This window comes from Etheostoma cragini, chromosome 10, assembly GCF_013103735.1.
Source record: "Etheostoma cragini isolate CJK2018 chromosome 10, CSU_Ecrag_1.0, whole genome shotgun sequence".
Lineage (NCBI taxonomy): Eukaryota > Metazoa > Chordata > Actinopteri > Perciformes > Percidae > Etheostoma > Etheostoma cragini.
Window position 1 is genome coordinate 13,592,517 of NC_048416.1, and position 17,537 is coordinate 13,610,053.

Here is a 17,537-nt window from a genome sequence, read left to right on the forward strand (position 1 = left end):
CCGTTGTTCATTTCACTCCTGGCATACATGTTTTCTTCTTCATTACGCACAACCACTTGTCCCTTTAATATTTTTCTCTGCAATGGAAACTGCTCATCCACCATCATCAGTCTCCACTCTTTGATCTTGGGCTGGCTGCACGCATGCGCCTCTCATTGGCTCCTCTGCACTGTCTGGAGTAAGTTGGATGCGCGCTCTCCTCACTCGCATCCCGAAACCGCCTCAATACTGTTGCGATGGGGAGGATCAGGAAAAACCACTTTGGGATTTTGACTTTTTCTTTATTAGTGACTTTTGTCTGGGCTCAAAGGTAATCTCGTTTTCCTTTTTTTTTTGGTCCTCTGTGTCTTGCATTTCATTTAGCCGCTGTTAAAGCGTGCCTGGCGTGTGATATTAATAAGCTGTTTTGCATTACACCACCTTTTTCTCCCACAGCGTCAAGGATCTCAAAGATCCAAGCAATATGCCTCTGGTAAAAGAAACAGTGGACAGACTGATGAAAGGATACGACATTCGGTTGAGGCCAGATTTCGGAGGTAACGAGCACATTGAAACCGAATGTCATGTTTTCACGCCCTCTCGACGTGCAATACATGTGTAATGAATCGCAAAATCTGCTTTAATTTACGTAATCATTCCTTCACAGCCAAATAGGCCTTTCAAATTAGGCTATGAGAAATGATGTGCATATTAATTTTGATGGAGGTGATAAGACAGGCTTTTAAACGTGATCGATCCCGCTCATCAATGTTTGATTATCCCACTAAAAAGATTCAATGAACCGCATTTAAGCTCATCTTCGTGTTAAACAGTCTTTTTTTGCCCATGCTGATGATGCAGAAGTCTCCTGTAGGTGGATGGGAGCAGAGAGAAACCCGAGCGCACGTCACGAATTTGTTAAATTTACATGATGAGAGAATTATTCATATATCTTGCATTAATGCCTCTTTTCCTTCACAGGTGCGCCGGTGGCAGTGGGAATGAATATAGACATAGCCAGCATAGACATGGTGTCTGAAGTCAATATGGTAGGTGCATCTTCATGATTATTAACCCGCTTAATGTTGCCAATTGTGCCTGGCGCGGATGGAATACCCCAGAAGTGGGCTATTTATCACGGGTCAGTGTGTGTGATTGTGAGCTGGGATGCTGTTAGCCAGGCTGAGGCATCTCGTGAATAATTTTTTTTTTTACTCGTGTAAAAAAAAATGTTCCCAAACACATCATCGCCATCCTCCTCTCAGTCTCCGCATTTGCAGCTCTGGTGTGCTGCTGCATTTGAATTCAAAACACACACTCACTGGCGCACTCGGACGCACAGCCCCGGTAGTGAGCGCGGATGGCTGCGTGTGTGTGAGTGTGTGTGTGTGTGTTTGTGTGTGTATTCCTGACTGCTTCACGTTGTCAAGCCTCGATGGTGTAATTTTGATGACACGCACCCACCCCTCCTCATCCCCTCTCCTGTGTCCTCTCCATGCAGTTACCTTTGAAATGAATTAAAACACTCTCTTCGCCTCCATCCTTTGGTGTTCTTTAAGGCTTTTAATTCGGACGACCAATCACATCATCACCTACTACGTAAATGATCTTCCCCCTTACTCCTCAGATGACGTAGGCTAAGCAATTTGTTAATAATACATTTCTGGTCATACAGCATTGCAACAAAAGAAAGAAAAGGCGTGAGCTTTGGTGCACAAAGATGAACGTTATGTGCGACTTGGAGAAAACGGGGAAAAGTTCAGCAGCCCATGCAAGAGCATCCCCTATTGATCCATGTGGCTGACAGACAGACAGACAGACAGACAGCAACCCACAGGAAACTGATGGCAATTACTTCAGCATAGCTCGGCTGCATTAAAAAGACTCTATGCCAGTGTAACATAACTGGTTTTGCCCATTAGGTTTTTGATGCTTTGAGAAAAATATTAAAGACAGTCTTTGCATAGAATGTGAGAAAAGATCATTTACAAAGCAGCCTGTCCAGTGGAGCAACATAACAGAGATGTTATATAAGAGCATGAAAAACCAGTTTGCCAGTAGGAATGTCAGAGGATGTGTTTTCTATTATTAATCAAGTCAGTTTTAAGTTTGATTCGGTAGCCTGTCAAATGTCTGTGGTCATTTTAAACTGCACTGAATAAGTATTTTTTTATAAATACAGCATCATGTGAGACTTTGAAACACTGAAAGGCTTTTCCTTTGATGGAAATGATTTATTTTGGTGGAGGATGCAGCCAGAACGGATGTGCCTTGTGGGGGTCCAGGGAGATTTGAAATAGAAACCCCTCACTTGCTTTGGCTTCTTTCTTTCTCCCTCTCTCTCTCTCCACCATCCTTCCCATCCCACCTCTTTGACTGGATCCCTGGCTGTGACTCTGGGCTCAGCAGCCATGTAATCCACCTCTGTCTTGCTCCAAAGGGTTATCTTACTTAAGAACTAGGCGTCTATGCGAGCATTCATCTGGAAAAAAACACTGCTTCATACATCCGTGTGAGTGTGTAACAGAACACAAAACTGTGCACAAACAGTGAATGGCGGCTGATGTCATGCAACTCCCTGTGGCTATGAGAGAGCGTTCATTTCGCCCATTTCTCAAAAAAGCTCTCCCTGCCATATCTGCACAGGCGTCCTTCTGACACGGCGGACAAATTTAGTCGAAAAGTTCAAATAAATAACATCCAAAGACCTCCGCGGACTTGTGTTCCACACATTGTTGTCACCTTCTGAAAAATCCTCTGTGCTACTTACATAACAGGTCGGATTCTCCTCCTCGTCCTTTCTTTACGTCCATCTCTCTGTGGTACAATAGAGGATAACAGCAGCTGGCGAGATTGATCTCAGAGAAATCAATAATATCACCGTGCGCCGTGATCACGAGGATGGAGTTGGTGACCTGTGCTCGGTGCTGGGCTGCTTTGATCTTCCTCATCAGGGGCAGCTGCTTTCAAGATTAAAGCGCTGAGAGGGAAAACAACACAGAGAAGCGAGGATGAAACCAGTGAAAGCAGCAAAGAACAGGGTGGGAGAGAGGTGAAGGTTACTGTGATCCGTTTCACCATCTCTATTGATATCTAAAACCCGGTGGAGGCCAGGGAAACATTTCTACCAGACCCTGTTACCAAAAGAGAGCAGTATTTAGATGTGTAGCATGAGTTTGTAATGACTTTCCCAGCCATGGAGAAATTAAAGAATATGACTGGGTTGGAAGTGAGTGTTTGTTAACAGGCCTGCCATCATGGCGATGAGCAGGTCTAGGCTGTAGACAGCTGCTCGCTCTTCTAATTAAAGATAAAAATGCCTCTGGTGGAGAACGCGCTCTACATTTTGGTCGGGCAGATTGAAACTATTCTGGCATTTCTTCTTCCCCGTTGACATGAAGGGGCAGGATGGTAGTTAAGGAGTATGTTTTGCTATTCTGTGCACATGTAAGACGTTCATACATGCCATACGAGTCACTTTTTTGGTGCATTCTCTTGTGATCCACAACGATGCAATGTTGAATGCTCCAAAGGTCAGCCGCGTTGTTGGGCAATAAAAATGTGCAGGTCAGTCAGCGCCGTGGTAGCAGCCTCGCCTGCATGACATTACAAATGTGCTATTTTGAGAGGGAAGTGTCCTCCGAGTCCGAGGTGTGACCACACATCCTTGCTGGGTGGGCTGTGCTGACTCACTAGGGTTAGTGCAAAATATGGCACAGGCATGATATCATGGCCGAGACAACCCCCCCCCCACCCCCCACCCCTCAACCCTCCACCCAATGTTTATCTCTGTCTGTTCAGCGCTGGCATCCCGCTCCATCACTCATCTCCTTCACTTAGCAGCCTAAATTGCATTTGCATAATGCTGTTTGTTTTTGCTGGAATCACAGATCCAGGAACCAAACCCTGGTTACGGTGCATTAAAAAGTGTTCTGCACACAGGCAGTGCAGCTGATTAAATACAAGTCGAGTCTGTTGTCTGAGCAATGCATCAGCGCTGCATAATACCGTCTTCAGCATGCCATCTATATGTTGAGTAGCTACAATATGCACGCCAAGGCTGGAATAACAAGGGAGGAAAATGAGTATTTTTCTTCATCCCGCTTGTTAATTACATGTAAAATACCTGAGGATGGTGGTTGTTAGGAAACGTTGCCTGTACTATAATACTGTTCTCTGAATGTTAATTAGCTGGCTGTGAATTAAAAGATTTAAACAAACCAGCTGTGGTGGCTTCTGGGATGGAGGAATTAGTGGGGCGTGAGCTTTCCCTTCATTACGATCATTATCCCGACAAGCGCTGGTTTCTTTACATGAGTTAGGGGATCCGGCCACGAGATAACAGGAGAGCCGATGACCAGAGAGAACACCACGCGGGCCTCGATGTTACACCACATCCGTGTGAAGGAGGCAGCTTCTTGTGTCTGTGAATTAGCAACCATTTTGATCTTGTTTGTCCAAACTGATCCTGTTCCATTTTATTTTCAGCATGTGGAAAATAAGCTTGTGTTATTTTTACTCAGGGTTGCCATGACAACGCAGCCTCTTTCTTCTTTTTGGTAGATCCAGGGAAGTCAAGGAAAAGCAAAAAAAGGCCTCACTTTCTTGTTTTTAGAGATGCCAGATTGTTGTTGTTTTTTGCATTTAGGTTGATATTTTGCCTTTTTAAGAACAGCTGATGATACAGGATATTTCCCACAGTGTCTATACAGTAGTATCTTAGATAAGGCTGCAACAAACAATGATTTTAATCAACAAACAATGGTTATAATCATTGAACTTTTATCAATTAATCAGTTAAGTTTTTATTTTTTTCAGAAAACAGTAAACAATGCAGATCACAGTTTACCAGAGCCACTTTCACGTTGCTTGTTTTGTTTAGCCAGCCACAGTATATGAAACAGAGAGAGAACAGAGAAGCTGGGTCGAGCAAATGGTTGACAGTTTGGATGATCAATGACTTTTACAATTACTCGATTATCAGAATTGCAGCTCTAATTGGAAATCTTAATTCTGTGTCACCTCCTTTCTGTGGCCTTTCTGAGGTTGCTACAAAACTGTTAATGATAGCTATGCCCCCCGCACATTTTATACAGATATGTATATATATATATATATATATATATATATATATATATATATATATATATATATATATATATATATATATAAATATATTTCTTTTTCTGTTTGCTCTGCTGAGCTTTCCAAAAAGCTTAAGACAAGAATGCTGGTTGTCTAGAACAATGTCATTAGTTATGCTGAGTGGACACACAGAGTAACAGATTAATATGGTCAGCAGCATAATTACAGCACAAGAACAACACTTAATCCTGCAGCTGTCTGTCATGCACGCTGGGGTCTGTGTTTAATGTTCAGTCCATGGAGACTGGGTTCAGTCGAAGATGTCAGAAGAGACCAGGAGCTTTGAAAAATAAACCTTTTGTGGATCTGAAATTAAAACCTGCTAAAAGAAAGGTTTGTAACATGTGCCAAAATATGCATTTGTGAAACATAAGGCAGTTAGTGTCGTACTTTTCAATGGTTGTGTAATTTTCATTTGTAATTATCATTTAGTTGCCCTGTACATTTGTAACCGAATAGAGGTTTTCCCAAAATGCATTTCTTCTAATGCGCTTTACAAAAGTTAATGTGATTTAAAAAAAATTGAAAGAGTAATCCTATTTGTTTTAAACACTTAACCTTGCAGAGTCCGACTGCCAAGTTTAAATTGGTCATAATATTCTTTCCTAATAAAACAGGGAGTAAGTTAGCAGCTCCATTAAAAACCCTTAATAATGTGTTTATGACTCCCTTAATGATTCTGTCGGGCACTTTCCCCACTGGAGCTAAGTAGCTGAAAAAAGACCCGATGGAAAGAGAGTCATTCAGGCGTCCATGTTGTCAGTTACCTCAGGATGTGTTACTCATTCAGAATGCAATAGCTCCCTCTTTGACCCCTAATATTTTAAGCCCATTCTTAACCAGACTCAGCTTGACCAGTTGATGTGCTGTGGCATCTCTTCCAGCTTAGTAGATGAGAAGCAAACAGACAAGAGGCTGAGATGACTTCGGACGAGCTTGTCATTGCCCAAACGTTGAATCATCTCCTCGTATGTGCACAGTAGACAGTGTTATTAGCAGCAGATTCTTCCCTGCTTCTGCCCGAGCACTCTGCAGCAGGACACAGCAGATGAAAGCGTTGAGCAATATGGTGGACGTCTGTCTGGTCCCGTGAAGCTGCAGAGGAGAGAGAGAAGCACACATACTGTACCAGCTGGCATACCAGCAGTTCATGGACTTGTTTTTTTAACCTTTACGTTTTGTTGAAATTGTTTTTACTTTCCACACAGACCACAATGCTTTATGTGTAGTTTATTTTAAAATAATTGCATAATTAATAACCCCCCTTTAAATGTGTTTTTCTTTTCATTTGACCTTATTAAAATATGAAGAACAGTATGGGAGTGGTAACTAATGTCTTTGCAACAAACTGCAAATCTGATGGCACAATACAGAAATCAGAAATCAGAAAGCATTGTTTTATTAGTATAACTATAATATGCTCTGAGGTTTTAACTAAATGTCCTTATTAGCTATTTAAAAATGCTATGAAGTTGATGTGCTGATTCTTAGGATTTTTATGGGCTATACATAAACAAATATATATTCATTTTGTTTGCCAAAAAATAATTAACAAACAAAGAAACATACATGTTAGTCTGAAGTTTCTTATGTTTGAGGTCAATTTAGTCTGGCTTGCCGGATGTCCAGTGCTGGGATAAAGCTTATCCCTCCCCTTCCACTATCTCTGGAATCTATTTTGCGATGGCCTTTTTAGCACTATTTAGCGCTGGCCAAGATGATTGTGATTGGTTTATAGAATTAAAAACATCACAGAGTGTTTTTTTCCCCTATTCCAGAAAGATAAGTCTTGTAGCCAGTCCATACTTCAGGGCTGACACAGTGCTGTGGAGATAGGGCTTTACCAGACTAGGGTCAGTTAGACCCCAAAGAAGTCCAACTCCCTGTTAGACCTCTTATGAACAAAGTGTTATAAAACTGCAATTACAGAAATACTTATAAACTAAAAAAGAACATGTGAAAATGTGCTATATTTAATCATGTCTAAAGTGACTGAGGAACTTTCAGTTTGTGTTGATTGTATCGGTCCATTTGGACAAAAGTGGTAGTGTTTTTACCAAACCTGCTGCTGTGAAGATCTTTTATAGTGCGTGCAGGCTGGTGGTAATATAATGTCTATGGAAGGAAAGCATGTATTACCCACTGTATTACAGAGTTAGCGTTACAGGAATGTCATATAGCTGCGATGAATGTTTTGCACAGACAGAAAATCATTTACCATTTAGAATATGTTACCGATGCATCGTTGCATTTCAAGTGTCGCAGACGGTCACTTAACCTAATGGAGGAAGAGGGCCAATTCAGGGTTGGTTTTGAATGATTTACAATCCTCTAATTGTCTCCATCTGTAGAAAGCCCAACCAATGTTGGTCCCTCTACCTTTTAGCTTTTAACGTTAGTTGTTCTTTGTTTAATTTCCTTTTTTCTGTTATGGCCCTGCACCAGTATCAGCCCTGACTACAACTTGAAATAAAATAAAAATACAATTGCTACCTGGCTGGAGACTCAAACGATTTGAAGGCTCAAAAGTTTTTCCGGTGTTACACCAAAATCTGTTACCCATTAGAATGTGTTACTGAAACGCCGTCTACCTGCCGTAAATCATTTTGTGACTTTGTGGGAAAAGTTGGACCTGGGCAAAGTCCTTGATAAAAACTATATAAAAAAAAACGTTCTTTTCACCGTTAGATGTTTGCTGTTACAGGTAATTTATGATCATCTGATGGAAAATTGAACAGTTTCAGAAACATTTCAAAGTTACACATAGTTACTTTAAACATGTTTACTGAAGTCTCTTTTTTCAGCAGCAGATGTCTGAAATATGTCATCAGTTCCAAATTCATGAAAAGTCATGATGTATCAAACTTATACAACCCTATGGTTTTTGAGTTGTTATAGAGGGCGGTAGAAGACAAGGGGTCCACATCCTGCTTTTTTTCAATCATGTACAGAAAATCCGAATGAACTACTGTCATTTCCGCTTGTAGACTACAAATGAAAATGATAGGGACTTTATTGGTGGACATGTCTTTTTTTAATAAACAACAACAAACAGAAAGGACTACTACACATAATTGAAATTAACAGAGCGGTGTGTATTGTGTTCTATTAGCAGCTCCCTCTCTTGTCAGTTGTGACAGCTGATATAGTTGTAATGGAGGTCTTGTAACAACTGTAGCCTGTCAGATTTTTCAGGGAAACACAAATGTACTCCTTGTCACTCTGTCAGATTCTTAATGGGGGTTTGTTAGCCCAGAAACATATCTGTAGTGAGACTCTGTCACTGTGCAACCAGCCTTGATGTTTTTTGAGTTAGCCAGGCCTCGTTTATAGCTTCACCGTCCTAATAGATTCACTGCTGTCAGTTTTTTATTTTATTTTTTTAACGTTGATGCTCTCCACAAGATGTCTCCCTCACTGATGCTCACTGGGCTGCCCGTGTGATGTTAATGGAGTTTCTAAGGAGTACTTGTGACAAGGAGACTGAAGGTCGCTTTGGAGACCGGCACTCCGGCATGGGACGGTCTATCTCCCACTCATCTACAGCTTTTAGTGAATGCTGCAAAATCCTCCTCTGCTTCTTTCTGGTTCTCCATCTTTTGAGTGTGGACTGAAATGGCATTCAATACATAACACATGAAACGTCTTGTTTATGAAATTGCTTACGCCATATTGACATAAAACGAATGAGATTTGGTTAGTGTTGCGTAATATGAATATCACGTGCAGATTTCAGCAGACTTTCTGTTGAAAACAATGCTTAGACATTAACATGTAGAAATAGAGGATTTGCTTTTGTTTTCATGAAAACAACATGATTTTCTTGCTTTGTGTTTTTTGTAGAGCGCCAGAATAGTAGGCCTACAGTAGTTTAGGTTGCAGATTTTCTTTTAACAATAACTTTGACTGTACTGGGAGAGGCTGTTGGCAGCTGTATTTTGTGGCCCCCTCTGAGCTCATGTGATGTCCGAGCAAAGGTAAACAGCACCATCTGTGAGGCCGTAATTACGCTGCCAATCCACCGCACACCCAGGAGGCAGCGTGCATGCCCAGGTGTTCTCTGTGCTGGAGCAGTGCATCCCCTCCCCAAACGGACACAACGGGGGCCGCACACACACACACACACACACACACACTAATGCACACCCACTTTGAATTTTAGCTCAGTTAACTGAACAAGAAACCTTGTTCAAGGCCTTTTTTCACAGCAGACAAGGAAAAGCACAGGTGTAAATACTAAAATGAAAGATGGCTGAATTCCATTTAGCTGCTTTAGTTTCACTGTCCTGGTTTTGTTCATGCTGTCATACTATCATGGTTTCCTGGGACACTTGAAAAGAACAAATCCATTGTAAATCTTTATAGCAACAGATGTGCCTTTCTTACTATGACAAATCAAAATGTCCGCTGTGATAAAGTCCCCTATGCTGTGTCCAAAATCACTTGTTAATTACCATACGGTACATTATATTTACTATCCACCATTTTATTTGAGTGTCTACATTCTCTGAATTGTATTCACTATGTCATGCCCTGAAAATTCCCACAATGTGAGTGAAAAAAGGACTGTCCGACTTTCTGCTAAAAATCCCAAAATGTATTGTGCCACATTTTATGAGTGGGAAATTGACCTGACAAATGACAATGACTCATAAGTGTCCAAAATCTCATTTTACTGCCCACTATAAATAGTGTAAAACATTGAGTGACTATTATATTGGGAGTAGTGAGTGGTTTTGCTATTTCAGTCCATTCAGTCCACACAACATCTGTACGTCCTGGGCGAGGGAACCCTCCTCTGTTGCTCTTTCTGAGCTTTCTTCCATTTTTTTCCTGTTATTTCAGGAGATTTTTTTCCTTATCCAACTCAAGGGTCTAGGAATAGAGGGTGTCGTGTGCTGTACAGATTGTAAAGCTCCTTGAGGCAAATTTGTGATTTGCAATGTCAGGCTACATAAGTACGTAACGTCACTTATATTACGTAGTAAGTAATATAAATGACTTGACTTTTTAGTGAGGGAACAAGGAACGTTTTTTGGGCACAAGCTATAACAAAAAATCCTACTGGTGCTGAAATTATTAGTCAATTACTATCATACATTTTAGATAATTAATCATCTGTAGAAGTCATTTATCAAGCAGACATTTTAATGTTTCAGTTCCTCAAATTGGAGGATTTGCTGCTTTTCCCTGTTTTATATCAATGTGATTGGAATATCTTTGAGTTTCGAATTGTTGTTTAGACAAAAGGACATTTCACAGTGTTCTGTTCCCTAAAATAATGAACATATTAATTTGATAATTACAACTATGAGATGTGGCGCTAATTTTGCTTTATTAAACTAATTAAGAGATATGAATGCAAAGGTGTGTGACACCATAGACACCCTGGCGCTCCCTTGCTACCATATCCATCAAAACGTTTCACTCTAGTTACAAAGTATATTAAAAAACAGAAGACAGAAAGATTATTGCTGAAAGTCTGTGACACCATATTGATAAATGTTTTTTGCTTCTTGTTGTTAAGATTGTTACCACAGGGCTCCGGTTAATATTATTAGCTTCAGTTCTCTAATTTAGTCAGACAGGTTTATCTACGTCTAGCAACTTCTTCCTCTCAGAGGATTCAAACCGCTGGTGTTTCTGTGTTCCTTCATCAATATGACGAAGGATGGCAGTCAAGACAGGGACGTATTGCAGGAGATGCTGCCTCAGTGGTTGATGTACACCGAGTCTGCAGGCAGCAGCTAAAGATCCCAAAGGTGATAGAGCTATCCGATCGACAGTCTGATAATGAGACAGAGGGAGTGAGTGTGAGAGAAGGGTTCAGTGGGAACTCTTGTAAAACAGGATAAGGATGTGGCCGTCCTCCCTTGACTTTTCACTCCTGAAAAAATCAACATGGCAGCAGCTCATGTATTTTTAGATGCCCTTTTGACGCAGTGCCTTGGTCGCGCACGCTGCACGCAATGAATAATAACAGTTTAGGAGCAAAAATGGCAGGTGCTTTGCAGTATCACACCAACGCGTGAGGATACAAGAAAAAAATTACTTGAAAACATAGAAACATGTCGATAAGTAATAATGATGTCTTCTTGGAGTAAAAGCTCAAGGACGTGTTTTTTAATGTGTTTTCCTACTCATCGATTGCACTGCAATACACTGCCACAGAGAAGATCCAACTGCAGTACTGTGTTATACTGTGACTGTGTGGGAGTCTTTTTTCAAGGGTGAGAAGCAAAGAAAAGAGAGAGGGAGAGAGAGAGAGAGAGAGAGAGAGAGAGAGAGAGAGAGAGAGAGAGAGAGAGAGAGAGAGTTTACTGCTACATCTCTGAGAATGTGTAAAAACAAACTGTACAGTTTAAATTTAGGCTTTTCACATTGGAAAACTCACCTAAATCTCAGCAGGCTAGTTCGCTTGTTTAGTGTGCAGAATTAGAAGCAAAATCAAGCAAAAAAAAGAGAGAAATCTACAGATTTTTATAAGACAGAGTTCTGTCTCAATTAGAAGGTAGCATCAATCGTTTTGAATGGAAGCAGGTAGTGTTTGCGTTAGACAACAGTCAGCCAGCCAAGAAAATTCCCCTCTGGTTATGGTCTCAGTGAGAATAGTTGAGTGAGGATAGTTTAAATATTAACCCCCCCATCCCCAGCCACCATGGCCTCTAGTACAGGCGTTAGCCTTTCAGACCACCAACAACCTTCTGCCTGACCTTCTCACTATGCAGAGTCTGTCCAACGTGCCGTGACACGTCATGTTCAGATGTAAGCGTGTGTGTGTGTGTGTGTGTGTGTGTGTGGGTGGGTGGGTGGGGGATTGCCTGACACAACATGCTATTGGTGCCTGACCTGTTTCCAAGTTGAAATGATAGTGATAAGGACACATATTCCTACAGTTAGGGTATTGCCTAAAATATTTAGTCAGTCCATTAGTGGAAATGTTTTATTTGGCTCCATAGTGGTATTAAAGTCAGCGTCATTGCCTCTCACCATGAGTTTGTCTTGAGGTGTTTCACTAGCTTCATTCAATGGACTCCCCCCTCCCTTCTATCCTCCAGGACTACACCTTGACGATGTACTTCCAGCAAGCGTGGCGGGACAAGCGCCTGTCCTACTCTGAGATCGCCTACAACCTGACTCTGGATAACCGAGTGGCAGATCAGCTGTGGGTCCCCGACACCTACTTCCTCAACGACAAGAAGTCCTTCGTTCACGGCGTCACCGTCAAGAACAGGATGATCCGTCTCCACCCGGATGGCACGGTGCTTTATGGGCTCAGGTAAGCCTTTTACAGCTGACCTTCTAATCGAATCATATTAGTGGATTGATCAAGATGCACAATGAAGTAATGTGATTGTATTAGATGCATTGTGTCTGACTAAGCCTTTGTAATGGACTCTTACTTTGAACTTAAACTTCAATTTCCTGCTAAGCAACATACAGTTAAAGGATCTTCATGTTTTACAACTTATTTTTGTGGTTTTGCCATCATTCTTATCTGTAATAATTATATTCTACTAAGTTAATAGCTGAGATCATGGAATGTAATCTTACAATGGAACATTGCTAAAAATAGATGGTTTCAAGAAACATGAGCTGTCAAATGTAGATAAAACAAATCACCAGGTTAGATAAATAGCTACACTATTACCCAAACTGTATGCATATATCACAGTTAAGTGACTGGCCGATATCATAGTTGTGAGGGCACACAGTTTCCCCGCGCAATCTGGGACATTCAGACATTTTGACATGATTAACAAGCTTGCAAAGTAGATACTAAAAGGCAAGGTAGTTGTGTAGCAAGTTTCCACAGCAAGGCAGTTGAAGGGTTTAAGGGACGAAGCACAAAACAAACACACAGCAATCTAAAAAGACAAATGTGAAAAGGATTTAAAAAAGAGAAATATATAAATAAGCCCAAAATGACAGTAACGTTACAGTGCACAACATTAAACAGTCCCATATTTAACTTAATACAGTTCAGTGGTAAACAGAAACATTTGAAACATATATTTAAAAGAACAATACAGTATTATTAAACATAGACAAAAAACAACATCTTACCTTTACTTGTGAAATACTGTTAAACTGAACTTCTTTGGGACGTCTTATAGCGTTCAAACTATTACAAATGTGCGAGACCATCCTGCTTTAGTTACAGCTAATAGAGACTGTGACTGTGTGGGGTCCCTATAAATGGTCATAAGACACCAGTGGTTTACATAATCTAGTTAAAGTATCTGATCATCATTTTTGGTTGGATTGTCGCTATGTTTCCAGATCTCACCACGATGTTTTCAAATCTGATAGAAATGATGGCCACTACTATAAAAAAGACCTAAATTGTACTAAAGCCGAATCATCCTTTTACCTGTGTATAAGAGGAGGTATATGTGTTCATGTTTAAACCTTTCCCATCCCCTGATGATCATCAATATCAATAATTGATTGGTTCTGATCAATAATAAAACAGGGTGGTGCAAACAGTCAAACTGAGTCTGATTTTGTAGAATGGTTCAACCCGTCTACAAGACGTCTCTTTGTGGTGTTGGACTGTGATGCCTCTGAGGACTTTCATCCATAATTGATAACTCATAGTCAATAATGTATCAGTTTAATACAAACACTGAATCTGTATTTGTACTGACTTCACAGGCTAGCACAGCCATCATCCATCACTGTGCTGCTGCCTCCTATGATATGTTGCCTCTTCATGTATGTGTGTGTGTGTGTGAGTGTGTGTGTGTGTGTGTGTGTGTGTGTGTGTAAATGAGCTCAGATTAGTGCCCGTGTTTAAAAGATGAGATTATTATTGCTAATTCAAGATGTTGCAGCAGTCAGTCATTCTCTCTCTTGACTGAGATGCCCTTCTTGCGCAAAGACTGCTTAAAAAATTTAAGTATCTGCACTGCACCAGATTACTCAGCGCTACCTTTGGCTTCAACAGTTGAGAAATGTAATTTATAACGCTCTGACTCAATTATATAAACCGAAACACATATTTTTCGCGTAACAGTCAAAAAGCATGGATGCTAGGAAAGAGGTTGTTGTGAATTTGAGGGTATGCGTGCAGCAGAGAGAGGTTGTTGTTACCTCAGTTTACGATGTCCTTGTCAGTGCCGGTGCCTTCCGGCTCCTCCATTATTTGGTTCGTGGGTTTGGTTCAGGTTTTATTTGATGCTAGCAAGTCCAGACGCAAGCTTCTGTTAGAGTCAACCCGGCCAGATGCCTTTGTGCTTTGAGCAGGCTGACACATACGAGCAGAGACGGGCCGGCTGGTTGCAACAGCAGGGCTTTAGTAGATGTGGATGGGATGGATAACTGAGAGGAGACTCCGAGTCCTCAGTGGGAAAACAGGTTGAACGTTAAAACCTGACTGGCCAGGGTTCCTGAGTTTATGACTGTGTTATTATCTGTTTGGCTATTTGTTTATTTTAGTCCTTATCAGTGTAAAGGCCTACAGTGGTGGAAGATGTATTTAGATTATTTTCTTAAGTAAAAGTAGCAATACCACAAAAATACTGCTACAAGTAGAAATCCTGCATTATCAGTAACATGTTCTCAAAAAGTACTTCTCATGCTGCAGTATGACCTGCTGTGAGAATTGTTATTATGCATTAGATCATTTAATTGTTATTACTGAAATTATAAACATGTGAGCAACACATCACATCGTCATTTGGAAAATAACGTTAGTAATTACAGCTGTCAAATACATTGTAGTGAAGGAAAAAAGCACAATATTTCCCTTTGAAATGTAGTGGTGTAAAGTAGCACAGAATAGAGTAGTTTTAGAAGTAATAGTAAAGTAGAGTAGAAGTAGAAGGAACCGCCAAAGGTTAGTTTATGGTACTATTATCACCATCCATGCACTTCTATTAAAAGCATTAAAATAGCTCGGTTTTAAAGAGCCACATTTGTACTTCTTTATCTTCTTAAATGTATTTGTCAACTTTGATGATTTCATAATTATATCATCATGGTAAGCTTGGGTGTAGAGACTACAAATTAATAACAACAAGTCTGCGTTAGAAACTTGTGGCATGGACAACCGTTGCTATCCAGCACAGAAGGTCTAATAAAAAGATGGTATCATATTGCATCATGTAGGAGCCAGTGTTTTTGAAGCTTCACCCATATTAACGCCTAAAGGGTGCTTTCACTATAGTTCGATAGACTCGGAAGCAACATCGTTGCATTTTTTATTTGGTTTTGGTTAGCGTTCCTTCTGCACTTTTTCAAGCGCACCAAACATTGTAAATAAATGTCACATAGTGGAAACCGTCAAGTGAAGCTCTCCGACACTTCCTGGTCTCAGAAATAATGGAGGAACACCAAATGTATACAGTCCAAGGTTTTCTGGTTTTGCTATAGTGTTCCTAATATTTTAGATGAAGGCGAATAACATGAGCAGCTGACAAGACAGTGAATGAAGTAGAGGGCTTCTGATGAAAAAAAAGATGATGATGTGTGATGAGCGATGTATGGTCATAACAGGTTATGGATTTGAAAGTTATACCTTAAATCCTATATGTAAATCAAATATAAGTCAGTAAATTGTGTGCAAGAATGAATTTAATTTAATTTGAATTTAAATTGCAGGCTAGTCAATGCACTGTTTTTTTAATCACTTCTGTATTTGAGTTGGATCGCATTCTTACCTAAAGTGAATCAAACTCTATTGCACTTGGAAGTGAACCAAAATTCCCGTTTCCAAGCGGACCAGAGTTCGGTTCACTGGTCTGCACCAGAGCTCAGAAGGAGCTGGAGAGTTTCTCTCCAAACTCTCCAGTGTTTGGTTGAAACGGATCACACATCTCAGGTGTGAAAGCTCGTCAGGATGTGTCGACCCCCGCTGCTGTAATATTGACCATTCTTCTTTAAATTAGTGCCTTTTGAGAAACCTTTATCTTTATAGGAATACAATATTAAATCACTGGTGTATTCATTTGATATCAAACAAATACTAGAAATGCTTTGTAGCATATTTAGCAATAGCCTAGACTTTCATTTGTGCCAAAAAATATGGGAAATACTGAATACTGACTCCTATAGTCTTGTCCAACCTTGTGCACCTGAAACCCAACCATCTAATTATCTAATCATCTAATCAAATGGTCTAATAACAATGTGCAAACTGTTGGTATTATATTTTTTTAAATAGCACTAACACATTCAAAATCATTTGCATTGCATTGCTTGTTTGCTTTCATTTGAACCTCAAACACTAACATGTCCCGCTATAAGATGGACGGTTGTTAAAATCCTTGCATAATAAGCGGTAAAAGTAAACATATTATTGGCCTCAAATATGAACGTGGATTTGTGCTGAGCCCACTGAAATTAGCATGGGGAACACCAATAGATTAGAGCTTTTGCAGGAGGCATTAGATGCGTGTATGTGTGTATGTGTGTGTGTGTGTGTCCAGGATCTGTGTCTGTGGGTAGGTGTGTGCAAGTGGGCGAGTGATATTTTTGGGGCATAGAGGAGGAAGGGTGAGGGTGTTTTTTACTCCTTATTCCCTGGATATATAGTGCATCCCAATCCTGCCAAATCCTGGTCTTCAATTACCAGCAGGAGCAGAAAATTACAACAGTGCTCCCAACTGTCACTTTAGAGCTCGGTTTGACTCTCGGGGTGAGGCAGTCTGATCTAATTACCCAGCCCATGAAAAGGCTCAGCCAATAACACAGATACCACCCGGGCTGCAAGAAACACAACGGATACAAAAACCTCCCACTTTCATTTTATGCAGGAAAGGAGGAAAGACCAAATGCATTCAGTGCATGGCTCCTGATGCATTTTGTTAAAAATTCACAGAGAGGGATTGAGAGAAAAAACAAGAGCCAGAAAGAAAGAGAGAGACGTGAAGGTCAGACTTCATTCAAAATGGAGAAATTATTAGGTTTCTCCCTCTCGCCCCCCTCACATCCCTCCCTTTTCTCTCTCTCTCCTCTCTCTGAATATTGTAGCTCCTTTTGTGATATCCTTGTGCTGTGGAGACTGACGTCGTCCTTTTTTTTGTCTGGGCGAGAGGAGTGTTCCACTCTGCAGCTCAATAGATGACATCGCATGGCCAAGAGGAGAAAGCTGCTGAGTGGTGGAAGAGAGGGATTTAAATAAGCCTTTTTTTCTGTCAATACCATCAATACAGGCTTAGCATCATCTTCAAAGTTATCCATCTCTCTCTCAAATTATTGATCAGGCAGGGTGGTTTGTATGTTGCATGTGTTTGGATGTGCCTGTAGTTTGAAATTAAGAAACCTCTCCTTTGCTTTGGCATGCTTTGTCACACGCTGGACTCTTTTTGTTACCACTGCATACATATTTTTTTTAATTTGGCAACTGTGTCTGAACAGGGAGAGACAATCCTGCATGCCATGTTTCCTCAGCTCAACACAGCTCTCTA

General features: G+C 40.6%; 1 protein-coding gene across 2 annotated transcripts in view; it reads left to right on the top strand.

Moving 5' to 3' along the window:
* Window positions 1-236: 236 nt before the first annotated feature.
* The window catches only part of gabrb2a (gamma-aminobutyric acid type A receptor subunit beta2a), a 32,952-nt gene continuing 15,651 nt past the window's right edge, over window positions 237-17,537 (top strand). For both annotated transcript variants that reach the window (XM_034884293.1, XM_034884294.1), the window contains exons 1-4: window positions 237-310; window positions 436-536; window positions 961-1,028; window positions 12,183-12,403. In XM_034884293.1, the coding sequence (XP_034740184.1) occupies window positions 237-310; window positions 436-536; window positions 961-1,028; window positions 12,183-12,403 (464 nt within the window). The remainder of the gene's footprint in view (window positions 311-435; window positions 537-960; window positions 1,029-12,182; window positions 12,404-17,537) is intronic.